Source organism: Artemia sp. Qi Xiang Cuo, chromosome 8, assembly GCF_049724085.1.
Source record: "Artemia sp. Qi Xiang Cuo chromosome 8, ASM4972408v1, whole genome shotgun sequence".
Classification (NCBI taxonomy): domain Eukaryota; kingdom Metazoa; phylum Arthropoda; class Branchiopoda; order Anostraca; family Artemiidae; genus Artemia; species Artemia sp. Qi Xiang Cuo.
In genome coordinates this window covers 50,970,394-50,995,211 of record NC_142801.1, presented here as the reverse complement: position 1 = coordinate 50,995,211, position 24,818 = coordinate 50,970,394, and the positions used below count along the sequence as shown (strand labels likewise).

The window sequence follows — 24,818 nt, the reverse complement described above, 5'->3', positions numbered from 1 at the left end:
AAGTGCGTCCAAGAGGCAATATATATGCGAATGAAAGATATATAGATGCTTCAAAAATATTAATTTTGATAAGACTATCAATTTTCACGAACTAAGCTTTACAAGTGAGTTATGGGTAAATTATTTGTCAAAAGAAGACAGCGAGCAATGAAAACGCTGAGAACCTTTGCCCTATAAAATTGTCATTCTCATAGTAATTATGGATCTCTCTCACCTAGGTTTCCAAACCCAGGTCTGTTTTTTTTTTTTAGCGGTATACCAGTTTTCAGCAAAGTGGTGTTACTCTTTATGCTGATTTTTTTTTCTCTATATCACTTTCCAACTTAGATTGACTTGAGCCATCATTTTAATTTAATTTCTAAATTCCAAAAAGTTAACTTGAAACTGTACTCAATACATATTGTACAAAAAATGGATGGGTTTCAAAGAAAGATCCTCTACAGTTTCCAGTGAAGGTTGACCAAATGTGGAAAACCTAGTGATAAAACTGGTTAAAAGGTAAGCAGCATTTGGGTGCTCGATGTGCCTGACGCCAAAGAGTTAAAAAAAGAAAAAAGAAAAAATGGGAGCCCAGATAAAAATTAAATCTGATAGTAATACGCTGACGGAATAAATTGTTAATTTTTATCACTCCGAGTTCAAGTTTTGATTTTGGGTGACCCTGAAGGATTTAGCTTAATTCAGTCAATTTGAATTCATCGTCACTTCTCTATTCAAAAGAATCTATTAATTTTTCTTAGCTTTCTACAAAAACGGAATTCTTTTTTGTATGCATAGGCATATGCGTTTGCCATAGTTATGCTTGAGCATTTCCTTTTCCATTGGACAGCTGAAGGATGTAAATATCCATGGCATGCAATTTTTCTCTTGAATTTTACGTTGACGGTAAGTCCTTTGGGCTGAAAGAACTTAAGTCACCCATCGAAAAAAAATATATAGTGTCCTTGTTTTTCAATAAAATGTTACAGAATATAACTAACAAATACTTACAGCTGAACAAGTAACAATTCTGTCAGTATTAGAAGCCCAATCGATGCCAGTTACTCTTAAATCATGCTCTCGAAGAACATGACCAAGCTTCCACTCTGAGCCAGCCTTTTCATGAATATGAACTTCATTATTGTTGGGGGATATAGCAAGCTCTGAAGAAAAAAAAGATTTATAACATACAAACTTCTAAGTTTTTTTAAATATATGTCTACTATGTTGCATCATCAAAACCATATCTCTCAATCTGAAAATCGGGTAGCAAAATTTGTATTCTAGAGAAGTAAAGGGAACCAAAATACCCTTTTAGATAATACTGTCGAACATATTAATGGAAGGAGGGGTCAGGACTCTCAAGATCCCCCTCACAAATCTTGACTTTTCAAACAGTAATATGTTAAGGAATACAAAAAAAGAACACATCTTATCACTATCTTTTATACTATTGTCCTCTCTGAGGGTGATATTATTAGGCTTTGGCAGCAAATACAGACAAAGGGATGTTTCAGCAGTGCCATCTTATCCCAAATTAATTTTCTTTGAACACCTTTCTATGTTTTACCCTTGTCAAAAACTTGGGGGTGGCAGTAATGAGTCAACTTTTTAAAATACATAAACAGGATAATTAGCCGCGATTTTTCATTTTATATATATATATATATATATATATATATATATATATATATATATATATATATATATATATATATATATATATATATATATATATATATATATATATATATATATTATTAGGCTTAGGCAGCGAATATAGACAAAGGGATGTTTCAGCAGTGCCATCTTATCCCAGATCAATTTTCTGTGAACAACTTTTTATGTTTTACCCTTGTCAAAAATTTGGGGGCCGCAGCAATGTGTCAATTTTTTTAAATATATAAAAATAAATATATAATATATATATATATATATATATATATATATATATATATATATATATATATATATATATATATATATATATATATATATATATATATATATATATATATATATATATATATATATATATATATATATATATATATATATATATATATATATATATATATATATATATATATATATATATATATATAAATTGATCAGCTTTGAAGTGTGGTACCATACCTCATGGGCAATCGGTGCAATCGCCTCGTAGGCGATTTGTGCCAAAATATTAAAATTGCTCTGTTCTAACAACAGTTCCTGATGGCTTGGTACTTTTTTCGGTACTTGTCTATTATATAAAACACACTCGAGAAGTGAAGTTTGGTGACAATAAAGTATGATGAAAATAGAATACTTTATTAGCAAAAATGTGAAGGTCATTTGTGAATTATTACGTTGGGAGCTTCGGCGTCGGCTGACCGTCTCAAAAACAAAGCAAAGTTCATTATTAACGCGATTCTTGACCTAGTTCATTTTAGTTCATTATTAACGCGATTCTGGAAGACACTGGTTAGTTTGCTTTGACTAGTGATAGAATATAGTGTCTCACCATGGAAATTCAAATTAATATTTGGGATTTGCCAAGGACTAAACAACAGGTAACTACATTTTTTCAGCATATGGGGTTGTTATCCATAACAAAATAGTGCGTAAATGGATACGCAATGACTTCGTACTCTTACAACAAGCAAAATTTTTAGAAGTGCATCTCTAGGCAATGTTTGAAAACCGTCAATTTGCGTGTCAGTACGTGGTTTTCTATGAGTGGTCTTTTGGGAACATATTTCCAAGTTGTAGTTTTCACAATGTTGCTAATAATTCATCATATATTTTTTTGTCATTAGCATTAACCAAACTTCACTTCTCGAGTGTGTTTTATATAATAGACAAGTACCTTTTTTTTCCTTTGAAAGGTCACAATTTTCTAGGCACTATCTGTCGCTTTGAAATGTGTCTTCAGATTTTTTTTTTTTTTTTTGTTTTTTTTTTTTTTTTTTTTAAATAAACATACTCTCCCCTTTTATTTAATTTTTTTTGTTTACCAAATATTGATGACTTTTGCCAGTTTACCACAAACTTGCTGGCTTCTTTACTGAAATGGACAGACCATTCTTACTTTTTTAATAATCACCATTTTTTCTAGTTTTTTTCTTGTATTCAAGAACTGTAATTGATTGCAAATATGATCTAATTGTGTTCCTAGTCTAAAACAAAGTACCAGAGAGGCTGGGGAAACTTCTCCTTCAAAGGTAAACTGTTTGTAGAGCAGTTCATAAAATTAGTTTCTAGTCATAGAGCTAAGTACTCAGAAAGAACTAAGCTAAGTACTCACGGCTGATCCCTAGTTACCAACCATTAAGTAGATATAACTCAGTAAATACAAACAAGTTACATTTTCAAGGCTTGGTTTTCTGAAGTCCCTTGGGGATTGAACTAACCAGTCTTAGAGAAAATTATTTGCACTTGTATTCGTCTGCAACAGCTATAGACACCTTGAGAATTCAGAAACAAATGACCCAAATCCACCCTTCCCTATATACTGTATCCCGAGTGTTCATTAACGCTTAGGCTATAACTTTTGATAATTTTGCATTTTTTTTTTTATTGGCCTTTATGCAGGGCCTCTTAAGCTTCTAAAACATCTTTTATATAGTTTAATTGAAAAATACCTTTTTTGTTTTTTTCAAGTTTTTTTCGATAAAATCCCCCCTAGAGTTTGAAAAGTAAAGTGCCAAAGCCCCCCCCCCCCCCACCCCAAGGGGAGCTAAGCACTCCCCTTTGTTTCACCTCTCCAAATTGCTCATGGGATGTCATGAATTCACGCCCCTGAAGCTAGGTCGTTTGCTCTAGGAGACCCATCCTCTGATATGATCAACTACAAACTTCCAAAAAGTAGCTGCAACAAATCAAACAGTTTGTGGTAACAAACTGTAGTAAGGAGCAACACAGCTCAACAGTATCCAAAACTTTAAAATATTGGATTTTGATATCAGTAGATACGTAAAAAGAATCGGCTTACTATACTGATTCCAAATATATAAGATTCATTAAGTTTAATTTTGCCAATCAAAAGCTACGAGCCTGGGGAAATCTTACTGATTTTCGAAACAATGGGGCCCTATAAGTCAAAGAGTATTAATGAACATGACACCATCAGATTCAGCGTATCAGAGAATCTTACTGTAAAGGTTTCAAGCTACTATCCATAAAAAGGTGGAATTTTGTTTTTTTGCCAGAAGAAAGATCATGGATGTGTGTTTATTGATTGTGTTTTCTTTAAAGGGCTGTACGTTACGCAATTATGGCGCTAAAACAAGCAATAAATCAAATTGAATTATCAGCCCTGTTAGTTCAGTCAGTAAAGCGTGGAACTTTCAATCAGAAAGTCATAGAAGATGACATGATTTTCAATGATGGTGGTGGTTAATCACAATTAACCACCAAAATCTGAGCAATTTCGAGCTTAATTTCTTCTGATAGCTTCCAGATCAAAAATCTTATTCAAATTTGTCAATTCATTGTATCTTTTGCTTTCCATAGTCTCTGAAGAAAGGGCTGTAGGCCTAAGCCCCTCAATTTGCCCATTGTTCACATATAGCATAGAATTTGTTATTTGGAAGTATACAGACATTTTTTAGGGCTGGATTTTTGCAAGGGAGGTGGGGGGAATTTTCCACAGGAATGAACGTTTCTGGTGGAACTATCTAGGAGAAATTTTACACGGGGGGAGGGGGATTTCCTGTCATTACTTTAAAAACTGTCACGCATTAAACATTTGTTTTCCACTGCAAGTAAGGAGCAACACTAAAACTTAAAAAGAAGAGAAATTTCCCATGTATGAGGGGGGCTGACCCTCCCCCCACAAAAAAATTAAGTAAAAAGATCATGGGAATTTTACCTCTATATTAAATGCACTTATATTTTTACTACTTTATAAAGATTCTTATTCTGATTAAATATCCCTTAGGTTTCAGGAGTTGTTCTTAAAGAAATGTGACAAAAAGTCTAACTTTAGCATAAAGAGCGGAGTATTGAGGAGAGGGCAGTCTCTTCCATATACAGAATAATTTCTGTTTGTTTTAAGTTTTAATGTTGCTCCTTACTTCAATTTGAAAAAATTGTTTTTTTATTGATTCAAGTAGGGGATAAAAAGAGGTTCTTCTTCAATTTAGATTTCATACTTTCAGGCTTCCTTGTGGTAAAATTAAATTCAATCAAACCTCATGAACTGCTTAGTAGATCAGTATTATTAAAGAATGTATTAGTCTATTCATTAAAAAAACAAAACAAACAATAATAGGTTATTTGACCATTAAAGATTTAAAAGTATAAACATATAAAACACATTGGACAACTGTGAATGCTTTGAGATTTCTTGGCAATCCATCTTGTTAAAATAAATTAAGGATAGAAGAAAAAAAAATTCAAGAATCTTAGGTTGACAGATAATTTCATTAGTTTTGGCAGACATCACAAGCGCTGAGTAGCAACAAAATTATAACCAAACCCAAAATGATCATTTCCATGTCAGTGAATTCATGTAAATAAATTTTGAAGAAAATGAAGAATCTGCAGTTTTATCATGACATAGCTTGGTTTAAATACAACAGGTAGAATTTCTGTAATAATTGCTTACTCTCTCCAGTAACTTGTTTATTACCTTACCTTGAATCACCTTAAATTCCATTGTGCAGGCATAGAAGGATAGATCCTTTTGGAACGCCTACCAGTACTGATTTCAAATCTTGGTTGAAGACTATGGGGCATCCCAGTGTAGATACCACACCTTCCAATCCCAGTCCTTGTCCATATCTTGCTTGAATGGCTCAAGTGTTTAAGATGGGATGGTTTGATTGCTTAGGGAGTTCCAAAGCAGAGCAACATGGTCAGGGTAGAAGTGGTAATATTCTGTTATTAGAGGATTGTTGGGAAATTTTAAAGGAGTTCCCCCAGATTCTCTGGTTGAAATTGACAGGGAGAAGACTTCAAGTGGGATTGGCTTGCAGGTGCTTGAATACTGTGATGACATCCGTTTTCTATGGTAGGTAAGGGTCAATATTTTAAATGCTGCAAGCCTCTCATGGTAAGGGATGGTTCTAAGGTTATATACTATTTTAGTGGCACACTACCGGATACTTTAAAGAAGTTGTTTATCTACCTTGAATTGTGGGGAGGCAATTGTTTCATACGTAACTCAAGCACAGGGCATACCATAGAGGTGTACAATTTTTTTTATAGCATTTGGTTTGCAGCTGACAAATATTCGTTTGATGGTGCTAAGACATATCCCTGTATTTGTAACAGCTGAGAGGGTATGCTGAAGTAACTTTAGTTGACTGCCCCGACTCCAAGGCCATGCTTCTCCTCTGTTGATGGCAGCTGCCAGGTCTATGATTAAGCAATGAGTACTTTTGCTTATAGTTGTTTAGGTCAAGTTGGAGCACCTGACATTTCAACACTGTACTCAAGCAACCTCTTTTCTGACCAGTGAGCTAGGCCTTCCAGGTCTCCCTGCAGGGAAGATCTTGCTTCAGCAGTGTCCCCTGCAAACTTAGAATTGTCAGCATAAAAGGTCATTTGTAGTGGATAAAAAATGTTTAGAAATCTGCAATTCATCCTCAAATACTTCCAACATAAAATGCATATATATACATTCCATACAGAATATCTGTCTCCTAAATATATGTCTCTTTCAAGTAAAATCTTGTGCATGTGCCTAGTCAGAGCAAGGATAATTTTAGTTACATCAAAACAACCCCAAGGAATGACCAAGATACGTTAGAAAAACCAACTCAGCAAAATAGATATTACCATAAAACTGAACATAGGATATTGACCTAACTTTTTTGATGGATCAGGAGGGAAAGTTTTCTAAACTCAGCACAGCATAAATAAATTATCATAAGCAATTTGACATAGTTGAACTACTTCAAGAATTAAAAATTTACTCAAATTCCTGGCATGATTCCAATCCTTTGTAAAAATGTAATTGTTACAATCTATGATTCTAATCCCTTGTCTGATTGCTAAAAATCAGGCCACATGAGCTGCCTTTGGTCAACTGCATCTTGGGCCTGGAATTTTTGCAGACAAAAAAAGTGAATTTTTTAACAAGCAGTTTTAGATTAAGTATTAAGTAGTTATTAAGTTATTTTGTGCTTCAGATGTTTTTTTTTTAAAAGCCAAAAGAAGTGCAGCATAGTACTGTTTAGGAATGACAGTCCTTAGGCCTCATAATTAACTTACTTGTCCTTGTTTTGTTCCATGCATGGCACCAGATTGGATCAATGCCAAAGCTGTATACTTCAGTCATCTTTCTATTCAACTAAGTATCCTATAAACAAGAAATATAATGAACCAAAGAAAAAAAAGCCATTGCATCATTAAAAGCAATGTTTGCCATTATCAAAGATCAAAAATTTAAATACTTCATTATTTGTGTTATTATGTGTTTTGAACTAGAACACACTATAAATGATAAATTCCCTACACCACAACTACTTTCCCAGTTTTTTCTAAGGCTTCACTCTCTTTATGAATTGGTACATTTAGCCCACAACAGAGAAATTTAGATGACATGTTTTGTTTTAAGTCATAAATTACTTTTGAAAAAAAAAACGCCTCTAATGAAAGTTCCTTCACATTTGCATTAAATAAAACTGAAAACAATGGAATACAAACTATCTTCATTGTTTCATTACTCAATTTTCAGGGAGAGAACTAAGGAATGCTTTCTAGCCAATGCTAGGGTACATGGCCCAGAGATCCCTGTTGAAATTTAAAAGGCAAGTGTAATGCATTTGATTTTGAAGATAATATTAAAGTCTCTTTTCTGGGCCATTTTGTAAGATAGCTTGTGTGAAAACTATAGCTAAGAAAATGTAATCCATTAGAATTTTTTCAACAGTTTCGTTAGGAATTAGAAACTAAGAACACATTTGTTAAGTAAAACCTTTCTTTTTTCATCTCACTTTAATTTAACCCCACCCCCTATTAATCAAATATATAGCCAAAATTATATATTTATAATGGATTTTCCCATTGTTTGATGCATTGGATCTTGCTTATTTGCCAGCAAATTAACCTGAAAGAGTATATATTTATATATATAGTACCAGGAGCCCATGCCCCAGCACTCAGTATGCAGCAGGATTGTGTAAACTAGATTCTCTATTTATGCAATAGCATAATCATTGTTTTACTCTTTAGTCTTAAGTTATGAGGTGCCAAATCAGTAATTTCAATTGAATTAGGATATTCTGGTGTGGATTCAATTTCTCCTTTCTGTTAATGTATCAAAGAATCATCAATAGAATTCATAGGATTTGTTTTTTGGGACTTAATGTGATTCTCACTGTTGCTTCTCTTCAAACTGCAGATTACAGTTATAATCCAATCTGATCATTCCTGTCATTTATCTTCTAAATGCAGACTTTTTTTGTTCATTATTTTATTTTGGAATTAATTGTGATGCTTATTGTCACATATTTTCTAGTTGAATATCTTGTTGTACTTCATTATTGTACAACCTAACCTCAGACATTTTCCCATGCCTTTTGCTTCAGCTGTTTGGATTCATTCAAAATCATGTGTAAATTGATCATCAGATATAGTACCAAAACACTTCTTTCCCAGCTTTTCACCAGTTTCTAAAATTTTGCTTTAATTATGTTGTTACATAATTCAGTAACAACCAGGATTGTTCCAATGCCTATGTCCCCTGAAATAGCTAAATTATATATTGAAAATTCTAAGATGAATTCAATTTCTCCTTCCTGTTTATCCTTGATCTCTCAACATGCTCTTTAATTCATTTTAATTTCTGAAATATCTGAATTATGCAATAGCATAATTATCATATCATTCTATAGTTTAAAGTTACATTTTTGTTTACAATTTAATAAGCTTATAGCTGTTCATAGTCATTTGTTATCTTGCGTAATTTTGTTTGTGTCAGAGATACTAAAAAATAATTCCTCCTTCCTATTTATCCTTCACAGACTTATACTAAACTAACACATTCCTTGATTACACTGTAATTTTGCTCTGTGTTCTGACCCTAGATTTTATTCTGCAACATTTTTGTTTGCAATTCAATGCAATTTTTGCTGTTTTTTTGTTCCATATCATTTTCTTTGGATTTTTGAAGTTGCTTTTCATCTTTTGTAATTTTGCACATCTCATAGATACAAAAAAAAAACATGACCAACACTGCAAAAAAGAAGGCATCTAAATGCAATGTCACTCACATGAATTATTTTATTGGCATGAATTCCATTCTGCTTTCCTGTTTATCCTTCACTGATGCCAAAATAACTTCATTCCATTCCATGGTGGTTAAAAACTTCAAGCGTGGATTCATTTTCACCTTCCTTTGTATCTCTGCAGATGCTAAAATAACACCCCTTCATTCTAGGGTGAAAAATCAATCTCAACTGAATTAAGTATTTCTGGCATGAATTCAATTCTTTCTTCCTGTTTATCCTTCACAGACTTTTACATGCTAAACCAACATGTTCCTTCATTCCATTGTAATTTTACTTTGTATTCTAACAGAATCTTTTTTTGGCAGCATTTTCCTTTGCAATTCAATGTGGTTTTTGCTTTTTCTTGCTCCATGCCTTTTTCTTTAGCTGTTCAGAGTAATCTGTCATCTTTTGTGATTCATCATAGATATTAAAAACAAGACAACCCCTCTAGGGGGAAAATAATGTAACTTATGCTCTTGGAAACTACTTATAAATATGACATCACTCACATAATTTTTTTTTCAAAAAAGGCTTATGAAAATTCTTAAATAAGAAAACCTCAGGGCATCAATTTTCAAGAAAAAAAATATGAAGCCATTTTTGATAGAAACATTATATATAAATATATACATAGTTGTTCCTTTAAAGAGAGTAGATATATAATTTGGGATTTATATTTGAAATTAGGGGAGGTTGTAAAGCAAATTGATATATTTTTAGGAACAATAAGTAAGTGTTTTTAAAAATTTTAAGGTAGTTTTTAAAATGCATAGTGTTTCCTTCTGGAGAGGCCAAACATTAATTTTATACCAAGGCTGCTGCTGGTAATTATTTAGTGACTGGCATATTCTGAAGTAAACATGCTAAACAAATAAAAGTAATACCATAAGGTTTGTTATTTTATATTAACCTATTTCCAAGTACCATGGTTGCTTTTTTGATAATTTATCCTACCCCCCAGATGATCCCAGATGGGCTTACAGCTTTAAGGATATACAAAATTAAAAGAAAACATTGAAACAATAAAATTCTCATAATTTTGTTGATAAAATACACCATGTTTCTATTAGTCAAATTATCTGTTTCTTTCCATTGTTATCTATTCCTAACATACAAAACAAAGAAGAAAAATAATAATAAATGAACAAAAAAAAATCAAGTAGCCAAGAAAAACAATGGTAGTATCAGCTAGTGGAATAATATGAAGCAAAAATAAGCAGATATTTTGACAATCACCTCTACCAAGTTTCCTCTGTGCTAAGAAAAAAAAAATCTAACCTTTTGAAGTAAACTTCACAAGTGACAAATACACACTGAATCAAACATACTAGAATAAATGAAAGACCATACACCAATTGGACTGTGCAAAAATTCTTTGCTTAGCAATAGATTTTGCTTGTCAGCATATGCTACTTGATTTTCATTAATAAGGTAGACAGGTGGTTTTACTTTACACTAAGGAAAAATGTTATTTAAATCTTTTAATGGTAAAATTCTACTTTAGCTACTTTTGGCTATCTTGGAAAGGGGTTAGGTTAGGAAAATGAAACTTTCAGGGATGGGTCTACAGGCTAAAGTATGTCCCATGAAGGTATTTTGAAGTACCTACATCCACTCCTTCTACCCCTAGAGGACCTTGACCTTTGATGACCTTTAAAAATTTGTGTGTTATAAAAAAAGAAACCTTGCAAAAATAGATCTTCTGCTTAAATGATAGACAACAAATTTTTTTCGGCTTCACAACTTTGTTCAATCCCAATTTATAAGGTTTTAAAGATATACAAATACATTTCCTAAATTAAAAAAAAACACTGATATGGCTTGAAATTCTAATCAAATAACAGGAATTGCATTTCAAACAGTTTGTGATAACAAACTGTAAGTAAGGAGCAACCCGGCTCAATAGTAACCAAAACTCTAAAAAACAAAATTTTGATACCAATAGATACTTCAAAAGAATCAGATTTTAATGCTGATTTCAATTATATAAGTGTTATCAATTTCAATCTTACCCATCAAAAGTTACGCACCTGAGAATATTTGCCTTATTTTTGAAAAAAGGGGGAAACTAAAAGTCATAGAACTTTAATGAAAATCACACCACCACATTCAGCATATCAGAGAACCCTACTATAGAAGTTTCGATCTCCTATCTGCAAAAATATGGAATTTTGTATTTTTTGCCGGAAGAAAGATCACGGATGCATGTTTATTTGTTTTTTGTTTTTTTTACTTCCCCAGGGGTGATTGTGTCAATCCAGTAGTCCTAGAATATTGTGAGAGGGCTCATTCGGACAGAAATTAAAAGTTCTATTGCCTTTCTTAAGTGACCAAAAAAATTGGAGGGCAACTTGGCCCCCTCCCATTCTCATTTTTTTCCCAAAGTCACCCACTCAAAACTTTGAGATAGCCATTTTGTTCAGCATAGTCGAAAATCTAATTAATATATCTTTGAGGATGAATTAATCCCCCACAATTCCTGGGGGAAGGGCTGCAAGTTATAAACTTTGCCCATTGTTTACATATCATATTGGTTATTGGGAAGTATACAGGCGTTTTCAGGAGGAATTTTTCTGGTTGGGGGGAGGTCAGAGTAGAGGGTTACAGAGGAGATTCTTTCCATGGAGGATGTTTCCTTAGGGTAAGGGACATTTCTATGAAGGGTGCACCCTTCCCAGCATTATTTAAAATAATGATCAGAAATTAAATAAAAAAACAAGTTTTTTTCAACTGAAAGTAAGGAGCAACATTGAAACTTAAAATAAACAGAAATGATTATGTATATAAGGGGGTTTGCCCCCTAGTCAATACCTTGCTCTTTACGCTTTTGTTTTTAGTACTTCCAAAAGAGCTATCTATTCAAATTAACTGGCCTTTGTGATTCAGGGGTTTGTGATTAAAAAAAAATTCAAACTTTAGCATAAAGAGCAAGGTATTGACCAGAGGCAAACTCCCTAATATATATAATAAAAACATACAAATATGGAAATTCATTACATAAGTTACATCAGAACAAAATTTTGAGAAAGCCATTTAGCCAAAAAAAGGAAAAATTAATATACAAATTTTGTTTTAATTATTCATGTACAGTGAGCCAAAATCAAAGCTGCATTAATTCAAAAACCTTCAGAAATTTAATAAAAAAAAACAAGTTTTTTTAACTGAAAGTAAGTAGCAACATTAAAACTTAAAACAAACAGAAATTATTCGATATATGAAAGGGGCTGTCCCCTCCTCAATGCCTTGCTCTTTATGCTAAAGTTTGACTCTGTCTCACAACTTTATTTTTTAAAACAATAAAAAACTTTAGCATAAAGAGCAAGGCGTTGAGGAGGGGACAGCCCCTTTCATATACTGAATAATTTCTGTTTGTTTTAAGTTTTAATGTTGCTACTTACTTTCAGTTAAAAAAACTTGTTTTTTTTAATTTAATTCAGAAAAAGAAACTGATAACTGAAAATTAAGATAAAATGTTGTTTTGTCAAAATTTCAATAGATCAGGTTTCAATAGGTTCAGGACCCTCTAAGGGAGAAGGATGGTAGGTAGTTCAAAATACCGGTAAAATTCTACTTTAGTTACTTTTGGCTATCTTGGAAAGGAGTTGGGTTAGGAAAATGAAACTTTCAGGGATGGATGTACATGCCAAGGTTTGTCCAGGGAAGGCATTTTGAAGTACCTGCCTCCACTCATCCCCCCCCTCTCTATATAATGGTAAATTACTGCACATTACTAGTTGTTTTCAACTCCTATTTCATCCTATATTACTATCATAAATATAAATCACTGCTTACCTTACACAACTTCTGCTTTTAACCTTGTTCATTAAAATATATTCCAAAATCCTATTTAAATCCTAAGCCATTTAATTTTCAAACCATGCTGACTTTCTTTATGGTATATGAAACCCGGTTAGTTGTGATGTCACACTTGCCTTATCAGATACCCTTACCCTTAAGGGTAGCAGGCACATGCCAAACAACTCTGTTGATAAGACCATTTAAACTGTATTAATTAGGGAAAGGATTTCACAAGAGAGATCAGTAAAAATAACCTAATCCTATTTAGAGGACAAATTATGTCATAGGAAGATGTTTAGGAAGCATTAATAGATAGAGTGCTAAAAACATCAGAATCGACTTCAGAGGACACGTTATATCACGGAAAGAGGTTTTTAAAATCCCCCTTCCCCCCAAACTCAAAATTTACATAAATTTAATTTAGAATCTTTTATAAATTTATAAAGAACTAATATATAGAGAGCTACAAGTTTCAGAATGGACTTCAGAGGACACGTTATATCAGGGGAAGAGGGTTTTAAAATCCCCCTTCCCCCCTAACTCAAAATTTTCCAAAATTATATTTTATAAGATTTTTAAATATTTCTAAAGCACTAATAGATAGAGTGCTAAAACCATCAGACTCGACTTCAGAGGACACGTTATATCACGGGAAGTGGTTTTTAAAATCCCCCTTCCACCCAAACTCAAAATTTTCAAAAATTATAATTTAGAAGCTTTTTCAATATTTCTAAAGCTCTAAGACATTGAGTGCTAAAAACATCAGAATAGACTTCAGAGAACATGTTATATCACGGGAAGAGGTTTTTAAAATCCCCCTTCCCCCCTAACTCAAAATTTTCCAAAAGTTAACTTTGTTAGCTTTTTTTAATATTAATAAAGAACTATTAGATAGAGCGCTACAAGTTTCAGAATCAACTTCTGCGGACACGTTATATCACGGGAAGAGGGTTTTAAAATCCCCCTTCCCCCCAAACTCAAAATTTCCAAAAATTTAATTTAGAAGCTTTTAAATATTTCTAAAGCACTAATAGATAGAGAGATACAAGTTTCAGAATTGACTTCAGAGGACACGTTATATCACGGGAAGAGGGTTTTAAAATCCCCTTCCCCCCTAACTCAAAATTTTACAAAATTTTATTTTAATAGCTTTTTAAATATTTCTAAAGCACTAATAGATAGAGTGCTAAAAACATCAGAATCGACTTCAGAGGACACGTTATATCACGGGAAGTGGTTTTGAAAATCCCCCTTCCTCCCAAACTCAAAATTTTCAAAAATTATACTTTAGAAGCTTTTTTAATATTTATAAAGCGCTAACACCTACAGTGATAACAACAACAGACTAGACTTCAGAGGACACGTTATATCACGGGAAGAGGTTTTTAAAAACCCCCTTCCCCCCAATCTCAAAAATTTCCAAAATTTTACTTTAGTTTCTTTTTTAAATATTTCTAAAGCACTAAGACATAGAGCGCTACAATATTCATAATTGTATTCAGATGGCAAATTATATCACATGAAGAGTTTTTTAAAATCCCCCGGCCCCCCAAACTCAAAATTTCCAAAATTTTACTTTAGAAGCTTTTAAATATTTCTAAAGAACTAATAGATATAGTGCTCAAAGTTTCAGACGTGAATTCAGAGTACATGTTATCTCACGGGAAGTGGGTTTTAAAATCACCCTTCCCCCTAACTCAAAATTTTCCAAAATTTTATTTTAAAAGCTTTTTAAATATTTCTAAAGCACTAATAGATAGAGTGCTAAAAACATCAGAATCGACTTCAGAGGACACGTTATATCACGGGAAGAGGGTTTTGAAATCTCCCTTCCCCCCAAACTCAAAATTTTCCAAATTTCTACTTTATTATCTTTTTTTATAATTCTAAAGCCCTAAGACATTGAGTTCTAATAACAACAGACTTAACTTCAGAGGACACGTTTTATTACGGGAAGAGGTATTTAGAACCCCCCTTCACCCAAATCACAAAAATTTACTAATTTTTACTTTATAAGGTATTTTAAATATATCTAAATAACTAATAGATAGATCACTACAACATTCTGAATTTACTTCAGAGTACACGTTATATCACGGGAGGAGGTTTTTAAAATCCCTCTTCCACCCTAACTCAAAAATTTCAAAAATTTTACTTTAGAAGCTTTTTTAAATATTTCTAAAGCGCTAAGACATAGAGTACTAAAAACATCAGAATCGACTTCAGAGGACACGTTATATCACGGGAAGAGGTTTTTAAAACCCCCTTCTTCCCAAACTCAAAATTTTCTAAAATTCTACTTTAGGAGCTTTTTAAATATTTCTAAAGCGCTAAAACATAGAGTGCTACGGGAAGAGGTTTTGAAAATCCCCCTTCTAGGAGGATTTTCAAAGCACTCTACGGGAAGAAGTTTTGAAAATCCTCCGTCCCCCCAAACTCAAAATTTTCCAAAATTCTACTTTAGAAGGTTTTTTAAATATTTCTAAAGCGCTAAGACATAGAGCGCTACAAATATCGGAATCGACTTCAGAGGAAAAATTATGTTATGGGAAGATGTTTTTGAAATCCCCCCTCCCCCAAACTCAAAAATTTTCCAAAACTTTACTTTAGAAGCTTTTTTCAATATTTCTAAAGCGCTAAGACATAGAGTGCTAAAAACATCAGAATCGACTTCAGAGGACACGTTATATCACGGGAAGAGGTTTTTAAAATCCCCCTTCCCCCCAAACTCAAAATTTCCAAAATTTTACTTTATAAGCTTTTAAATATTTATAAATCACTAATATATATAGCGCTACAAGTTTCAGAATTGACTTCAGAGGACACGTTATATCACGGGAAGAGGGTTTTAAAATCCCCCTTCCCCCCTAACTCAAAATTTTCAAAAATTTTATTTTAAAAGATTTTTAAATATTTCTAAAGCACTAATATATATAGTGATAAAAACATCAGAATGGACGAGGATATTTACAACTGTTAAGAAGCAACTATTTCAAATGCAGGAAAAACCCATACTAAGTAGACCTATCTTTCAAATATATTCATAACCCAATTCACTGTTATCTTTGTTCAACTATTCCCGCCGTTTAACTATGAAACAATTAATTAAAGCCGCAATAGATATTACGAGTTACAGCTTCAGTCTGTAAATGACAATTATTGAGATATGTCTTGCAATTTTTGTGAAATAAATTTCTGTGGTGGTATCGTTCAATTTTCTACTGTTGAGGCAGTCTTAGAGTTGTAATATAACCATGGCATGTTATTGAGAAGCAGGAATTGCGATATTTGTGGCCAGATTTGTGTAAAATATAGAAAATCGTTCCGTTGCCAGAGGTCTAGGCTTATACCTATCCGAGGTGGCCGTGAATATTCTCAGGTAAAGTGTAATTTTTCAAAATCGATCTATGACAAAACATGGATGGCTTGTTCACACCTTTCTGAGCTAGAAAATTTCCGTTTTTTGATGATTTGGCTTCAAATACTGTCTCCAAGGGAGGATTTCATGATCAACAATGTTACTTGTTGTAAACAAACCTTTGTGGATTGGAGCCAGTTCTGCAGAGAGGTTTGCATGTACATATGTCATTCAAACTTCACTCCTTTGGGAGGAGAAGGAGTCATTTTTGAGATAGATGAAGCCCATTTTGGGAAGCGTAAATATAATAGTGGTCGGATTGTCAAGGGTAAATGGGTATTTGGTGGAATAGAGCAAGGATCTGGTCATTGATTCATGGTTTCTGTGCCGGATAGAAGTAGTGCCGAGTTGTTGGGAATTATCCAAAAGCGAATCCTGCCAGGGACAACAATTATCAGTGACTGTTGGAGGGCCTATGATTGCCTGGCTAGCCAGGTCTATCAGTATTTATGCATCAACCACAGCATAAATTTTGTTGACCCTGCAACAGGTGCTCACACACAAAACATCAAAAGACACTGGCGTGACGTTCGAGACAATATACCCAGATATGGCAGAAGAGAAGAACATATGGAAGGATATCTGGCAGAGCACTATTTCAAAAAAAAATATTCAATCTCCTCGAGAATGCACCATTTCATGAAATATATATTGGAGCTTTATAACCCCAACTAATTTGTTTTTTATGGGTATTATTTACTAATTAATGTTTAAAACGTTGTAACAGGAAATTTGGCAATTTACAGTATCTAACCCCATTTGTTCTTAAAGCAATTCAAATGTTTTTGTCCAAATAGTTTAGTGTAGCAATCTTCATTCTTGAAGCTACGAGACGTTATTAAAGTGTAAATAGGGAGAGGGAGAGAGGGGGCAGAAGTAAATATTTGACTATAGATTATTCGGTACTTGTGCATTATAAATAATCCACAACTATACACGAAAGAAGTTAAGTTTGTTTACTTGTAATTAAATAAAATAAAATTTGATTAAAATATAATAGTTTATAAACATTTGTGGTATATATTTGGGCCCCTGAGGGGGGGGGGGCAAAAGCAGAGCATATATTAAATACGTAACCTAACCCAGGTACCTTTGTCCCTCCCTAAACCCAAAAAAAACACAGTTTAAATATTGTAAACGCAATAAGAAATCACGCTTTGCAATCCATTTGTCTAACAAATACCCATTTGTCTGGTTTCCTTGTACAGTCTATAGTGGTGGGCTATTTATAATGCACAAGTACCGAATAATCTATATTCGTTTTTATTATTTTTTTTGGAAACCCCTTAACATTTTGAGATGGGTAACCACATAAAACATATTCAAATAGCTTAATCCTATAATGTTGAAAAATTTTGCTTTTCTTTTTTACATCCGCGATTTAAAATATGTAAAAAATGTTGGAACTTATATAAAAATTTTCTTTCAAGGGTGCGAAGGTTAGTTGAAAGGAGATTTGATAGCGGGGGGGGGGGGTGGGGGGGGGCGGTGGTCAGCGACCTGCTCGCGGTGCCCCTGCTTATACTAATCTAAGCTGACCATTTCGTTGCAACGTGTTGCACCGGAATAATACTCTAAAATCTGGTTGATAAATTGCCTGTGTAACAAATTTGTCTGAGTTTCGTAAAAGGGGAAACAACCCCTAAAAGTAAAAGATTTTAATAAAACTCATACCATCAAATTTGTGGTTCTTGGCGAATACCCGCCGGAAAATCCCCCCGGAAAATACCTCCCCGCAGAAAATACCCCCCTCCCCACGAGAAATACCCTCACGGAAAATCCCCCCTCCCCCCAAAAAAATACCCCCGTGGAAAATCAGGCTTTTCAAATTTCAATTTATCAACCAGATTTTAGAGTATGCAGGGGGTCTGGGATGAATGGTAAGGGAGATTTCTAAAACTTTGAGTAACCTTTAAAAATTTGTGAGTTATAGCAACGGAACCTTGCAAAATAGATCTTCTGTTAAAATGAAGTACAACAAAATTGTTTTCAGCTTCAAAATTTTTCTCAATCCCAACTTATAAGGTTTTAAATATATGCAAATACATTTCCTAAATTTTGGAAATAAAACATTGATATGGCTTAAGATTCTACTCAAATAACTGAAATTGCATTTTCAGAACTATAGCCAGAGAAAAAGAAACTGATAACTGAAAATTAAGGTAAAATGTTGTTTTGTCAAAATTTCAATGGGTAATGGGTATTTCAAAAACATCTTCCAATGACATAAAAAACATCTTCCCGTAACATAAATTGTCCTCTAAAGTTGATTCTGATGTTTGCAGCGCTCTATGTCTTAGCGCTTTAGAATTATTTAAAAAGCTACTAAAGTAGAATTTTAGGAATTTTTTATATAGTGGGTAAGGAAGATTTCCAAAACCTCTTCCCTTTATATACCGTGTCCTATTAAGATGATTCTGTAGTTTTTAACACTATATCTCATAGAGCTTTAGAAGTATTATAAACTATTCTAATATAAAATTTTTGAAAATTTTGTGATTGGGAGAAAGGAGGATTTTCAAAACCTCTTCCCGTGATATAACGTGTCCTCTGAAGTGGATTCTGATGTTTTTAGCACTCTATCTATTAGTGCTTTAGAAATATTTTAAAAGCTTCTAAAATAAAATTTTGGAAAATTTTGAGTTAGGGTGGAAGGGGGATTTTAAAAACCTCTTCCCGTGAGATAACGTGTCCTCTGAATTCGATTCTGATGTTTTTAGCACTCTATCTCTTAGTGCTTTAGAAATATTTTAAAAGCGTATAAAGTAGCTTTTTGGAAAATTTTGAGTTTGGGGGGAAGGGGGATTTTCAAAACCTCTTCCCGTGATATAACGTGTCCTCTGAAGTAGATTCTGATGTTTTTAGCACTCTATGTATTAGTGCTTTAGAAATATTTAAAAAGCTCCTAAAATAAAATTTTGGAAAATTTTGAGTTTGGGGGGAAGGGGGATTTTCAAAACCTCTTCCCGTGATATAACGTGTCCTCTGAATTCGATTCTGATGTTTTTAGCACTCTATCTATTAGTGCTTTAGAAATATTTTAAAAGATTCTAAAGTAGCTTTTTGGAAAATTTTGAGTTTGGGGGAAGGGGGATTTCAAAAACATCGTACCGTGATATAAGGTGTCCTCTGAAGTAGAGTCTGATGATTGTAGCTCTCTATCTATTATTGCTTTACAAAAATTTATACAGCTTCTAAAGTAGAATTTTTGTAAATTTTGAGTTAGGGGGGAAGGGAGATTCCAAAAACATCTTCCCGTAACATAATTTGTCCTCTGAAGTCAATTCTGATATTTGTAGTGCTCTATGTCTTAGTGCTTTAGAAATATTGAAAAAAGCTTCCAAAGAATAATTTTGGAAAATTTTGAGTTTGGGGGGAAGGGGGATTTTAAAAACCTCTTCCCGTGATATAACGTGTCCTCTGAAGTCGATTCTGATGTTTTTAGCACTCAATGTCTTAGTGCTTTAGAAATATTTAAAAAGCTCCTAAAGCAGAATTTCAGAACATTTGGTGATTGGGGGAAGGGGGATTTTAAAAACCTCTTCCCGTGATATAACATGTCCTCTGAAGTTGATTCTGATGTTTTTAGCACTCTATGTCTTAGCGCTTTAGAAATATTTAAAAAGCTTCTAAAGTAGAATTTTGGAAAATTTTGAGTTTGGGTGGAAGGGGGATTTTAAAAACCTCTTCCCGTGATATAACGTGTCCTCTGAAGTCGATTCTGATGTTTTTAGCACTCTATGTCTTAGAGCTTTAGAACTATTTAAAAAAGCTTCGAAAGTAAAGTTTTGGAAAATTTTGAGTTTGGGGGATGGGGGATTTAAAAAACATCTTCCCATAACATAATTTTTCCTCTGAAGTCGATTCCGATATTTCTAGCGCTCTATGTCTTAGCGCTTTAGAAATATTTAAAAAGCTCCTAAAGTAGAATTTTAGAAAATTTTGAGTTTGGGGAGAAGGGGGGTTTTAAAAACCTCTTCCCGTAGAGTGCTTTGAAAATCCTCCTTGAAGGAGGATTTTCAAAACCTCTTCCCGTAGCACTCTATGTTTTAGCGCTTTAGAAATATTTAAAAAGCTCCTAAAGTAGAATTTTAGAAAATTTTGAGTTTGGGAAGAAGGGGGTTTTAAAAACCTCTTCCCGTGATATAACGTGTCCTCTGAAGTCGATTCTGATGTTTTTAGTACTCTATGTCTTAGCGCTTTAGAAATATTTAAAAATCTTCTTAAGTAGAATTTTGGAAATTTTTGTGTTTGGGGGGAAGGGGGATTTTAAAAACCTCTTCCCGTGATATAACGTGTCCTCTGAAGTTGATTCTGAAACTTGTAGCACTCTATCTATTAGTGCTTTAGAAATATTTAAAAAAGATAATAAATTATAATTTTGTAAATTTTTTATTTAGGGGGGAGGGGGATTTTAAAAACCTCGTCCCGTGATATAACTTGTCCTCTGAAGTCGATTCTGATGTTTTTAGCACTCTATCTATTAGAGCTTTATAAATATTTAAAAACATTATAAAGTATAATTTTGGAAAATTTTTAGTTTGGGAGGAAGGGGGATTTTAAAACCCACTTACCGTGAGATAACGTGTCCTCTGAAGTCAATTCTGATACTATTAGCTCTATCTCTATTAGTGCTTTAGAAATATTTAAAAGCATCTAAATTAAATTTTGGTAAATTTTGAGTTTGGGGGGAAGGGGGATTTTAAAAACCTCTTCCCGTGATATAACGTGTCCTCTGAAGTCGATTCTGATGTTTTTAGCACTCTATCTATTAATGCTTCCTAAACATCTTCCTATGACATAATTTGTCCTCTAAATAGGATTAGGTTATTTTTACTGATCTCTCTTGTGAAATCCTTTCCCTAATTAATACAGTTTAAATGGTCTTATCAACAGAGTTGTTTGGCATGTGCCTGCTACCCTTAAGGGTAAGGGTGTCTGATAAGGCAAGTGTGACATCACAACTAACTGGGTTTCATATACCATAAAGAAAGTCAGCATGGTTTGAAAATTAAATGGCTTAGGATTTAAATAGGATTTTGGAATATATTTTAATGAACAAGGTTAAAAGCAGAAGTTGTGTAAGGTAAGCAGTGATTTATATTTATGATAGTAATATAGGATGAAATATGAGTTAAAAACAACTAGTAATGTGCAGTAATTTACCATTATATAGGGGGGGGATGAGTGGAGGTAGGTACTTCAAAGTACCTTCCCGGGACAAACCTTAGCATGTACATCCATCCCTGAAAGTTTCATTTTCCTAACCCAACTCCTTTCCAAGATAGCCAAAAGTAACTAAAGTAGAATTTTACCCAACAGACTAATAGGCTACCTAGAACTAAATTGTTTGATCCTGGAGTCTGGTCAGTCTACAGGAATTTCCTTTGGGAGTGAAATTTAGGTGTAGGGTTGCTAACTGAAGATATTACCACCAGCTTAACCTGTGGCAGATATAACATTACTGCTGATTTAAAGCAATGTTAAAATAGCTTATAAGATAAATTCAGTTCAACAGACTAATAGGCTACCTAGTACTAAATTGTTTGATCCTGGACTCTGGTCAGTCTACAGGAATTTCCTCTGGGAGCTGTGCCTGGGACCAGTGTTGCCACTTCGAATTTTCAAAACCTGTGAAAAAAAATGCCAAAAAACCTGTGAAATTCGTCAGAAAGCCTGTGACCACTTTTAGAGCGTGTTCAGGCATTCTTACATTTTTACTACAGTTTACATTTGTTACTCTGAAGTAGTAGCGCTAGAATGCAACTAGAAAAGATACTTAAACCTGGGAAAATCTGCCTCTGGCCCGAAAACGCGTCAGGGAAAATCGAAAGGCATGCTACCTAGCGGTCTGTTCCCTGCATGAGTTTTGACATTTGACAGCTTTGACATTAACGCTACACATAAATTACATGTAGTGCTTTTCAATTTCAATAGATGACAGAAAGATATCGTCATGAGAATGTCAACAGAGTGAAATTTTATATAAATACCGCTACCTATTTTAGTCGGAAAGTAAAGGACCAATCATCGAGACTCATTTTCACTTCGATAATTGCATTAGTTATGCGAAAAAGATACGAGTCGTTGATCTTCGGTACCTATTAAGAATCTATAGGTGTGACAAAGCCCGAACGGCTGCAGTAACGAAATGTCTATTTTGACCTACGATGACCTACATAGTCTTAAACTTGAAAATAAAATTCTTCAATCTGCATGGAAAAACGTATGATCACCTCTGCACGGTTTTCCGCATAGTGTAATTGCATCTTAAGTTCAGACACATAGGATTTTCTTTAAAGACCATTTGCAAACCTGACAGAAGTCCCAATTCCCAGACTAAAAATCTATTCGCAATACCAGGCAGGAACCATCAATTTATTGGTTCGCGCATTTTCCATCAAATTTTGTAAGTTTCGCCCCATAGCGCAACTTATGATGTAAGGAGATAAAATGGCAAATTACGTTGCTTAAATAGAAGTTCGCAAGATAATGGAAGGTAAAATAAAAAGATGTAGTTTGCTGCAAAACAACTTTGTTAAGTTCAGTCTTCATTAACAGATTCCTCCATCAGATTCCGGAATCTAGAACAAAAGACGTCGATCACATTAACCATTCAGCCAACCGGTTGGTCAAGTGGTTAAAATTGTTTAACAACTCCTCTATCTTGCCGTTTTCTGAACATTTAGAAGTAGCCCTCAGCTACTTAAGGCAATTGTAGGGCTGAATAAGTAGGGCGAAAAAGTCTTCACTGTATTTTTGTTTAATTTGTGTTAAAATCATGCAGTGTTCCTAAATTTTGAGCATTTCCAAACCTGACGGACCAGAAATCTGCTTTAAAGAATTGTATTTAACTAGCACAAAACAAAACTTCTTGTAAAAGTAGAATAAATTGGTAGATCATAAAGAAAAGAAAAGGGGCGTTAGCTCGTTAATTTTGCCGACGTCTAATGCAATCACTAGACTTCAAACTTGGTCGCCCACATACATCACTATGCAACTTAGGTTATGATATTACAGTCTTCAAAAGGGCAACAAGGGAATGAATTTCAAATTCTCACAAATCATATTTTCAAAGCACTCCACCTATTTTATTAGAAACCACGCTAAATTTTGATGATCCGAGTACAATTTTTGGCAACTTCGAACCTAAAGCAATAGGTACTGAAAATTAGCCACCCACGTTCGTCTTGCACACACGGTTTGAACTAGACCGCTTGCATATGATTCTCAAGTAAATGCTGTGACGTGTTTGAATGAAGAAAAAAACAATTATCACTGCTACGGTTCTTCAGGTCTTGGCAAACAAGATTGGCATAAAAACACAAAAATTTGATTGGTTGATATAATGATATTGATTGATAAGTCACAACTGATCCGAGTCATAATTGGTTAATTTGATTGGTTGATATACTGATATTGGTTGATAAGTCACAACTGATCTGAGTCATGGTATTATAAATTCCACCTGTAGCTTAAACCCTGCAAAAGAGACAGATACTATCAACAGTTACCTAAATGCTAGGTTCAGATGTATAAAATTTTCCTTGAAGGTTGAAAGGAAATCTTTAGAGGCTGAAGGGAAATCTGTTAAAATGTAAAGAGATATTTTTCTGTAATTCCTATTGCGAATCCTAATGCAAGAATTTTGAAAACCTAAAACATGTCCTCAGGCAATGCTGATTCTGGACCAAAACAATTAAATCAACTTACGCTGCCTTGTGTAGGTCTGTTCTAGTTACCTGGCTTTTCTCAGTTATTTCCCTAATAATAATAATAATGTACTTATAACCCATGTCATAAACAAAGTTATGAGTAAGACAAGGAAAATAAAGAGAAAAAATGGAGTAAAATACACTACAATGAAATTAACCGAACAGACCGACCAAAGGATGATGAGGCGAAAAACGGCAAAAAGATGAATCCGAAAGCCTTCCTTGCAGCACAGCCAACTTTGCTGTTACATCGAGAACTTCAAACTTACGAATTATTTTACCACTACTATGCCAAGGGGGGGGGGAGGGAGATAAAGTAGAATTTACAATATCTGAAATAAAAAGACCGGATATGTTTAACGTCTTTCTTCTTTAAAAAGGGAAAGACCAGAAAGGTAAAGGACAGAATGATAATAAAAAGTAAAATATAGCCTACCCAGTTCTTGTCTGTTATACTTCCCTCGATTGGCAACAAGCTTAGAAGAAACAATTTGAATTTCCTTTTTAACATCACGAACAGTGTACTGGCGAAGGCTAGAAATTGATTTAGTAACAGTGATACCCAACCATCGAAAAACAGGAACAGAGGGTATAGAAAAACCACGACGAACTAAGGGAACATTACAGGAAGTTAAACCATTAAAAACTAGAAACTCACAATTCTCAACATTAAGAAAAAGACCAATTTTATAAAATAAACGG

The 24,818-nt window shown here is 33.6% G+C and overlaps 1 protein-coding gene across 1 annotated transcript in view; it reads right to left on the bottom strand.

Annotated features, from left to right (window-relative positions):
• Arpc1 (Actin-related protein 2/3 complex, subunit 1A) overlaps positions 1 to 22,000 on the bottom strand; it is a 55,313-nt gene extending 33,313 nt beyond the window's left edge. The window contains exons 1-3 of the mRNA XM_089093567.1: positions 21,933 to 22,000; positions 7,183 to 7,270; positions 991 to 1,142 (exon numbers count right to left, since the gene is read on the bottom strand). Coding sequence (XP_088949693.1) covers positions 991 to 1,142; positions 7,183 to 7,249 — 219 coding nt within the window. The 5' untranslated portion in view covers positions 7,250 to 7,270; positions 21,933 to 22,000. The remainder of the gene's footprint in view (positions 1 to 990; positions 1,143 to 7,182; positions 7,271 to 21,932) is intronic.
• Positions 22,001 to 24,818: the final 2,818 nt, after the last annotated feature.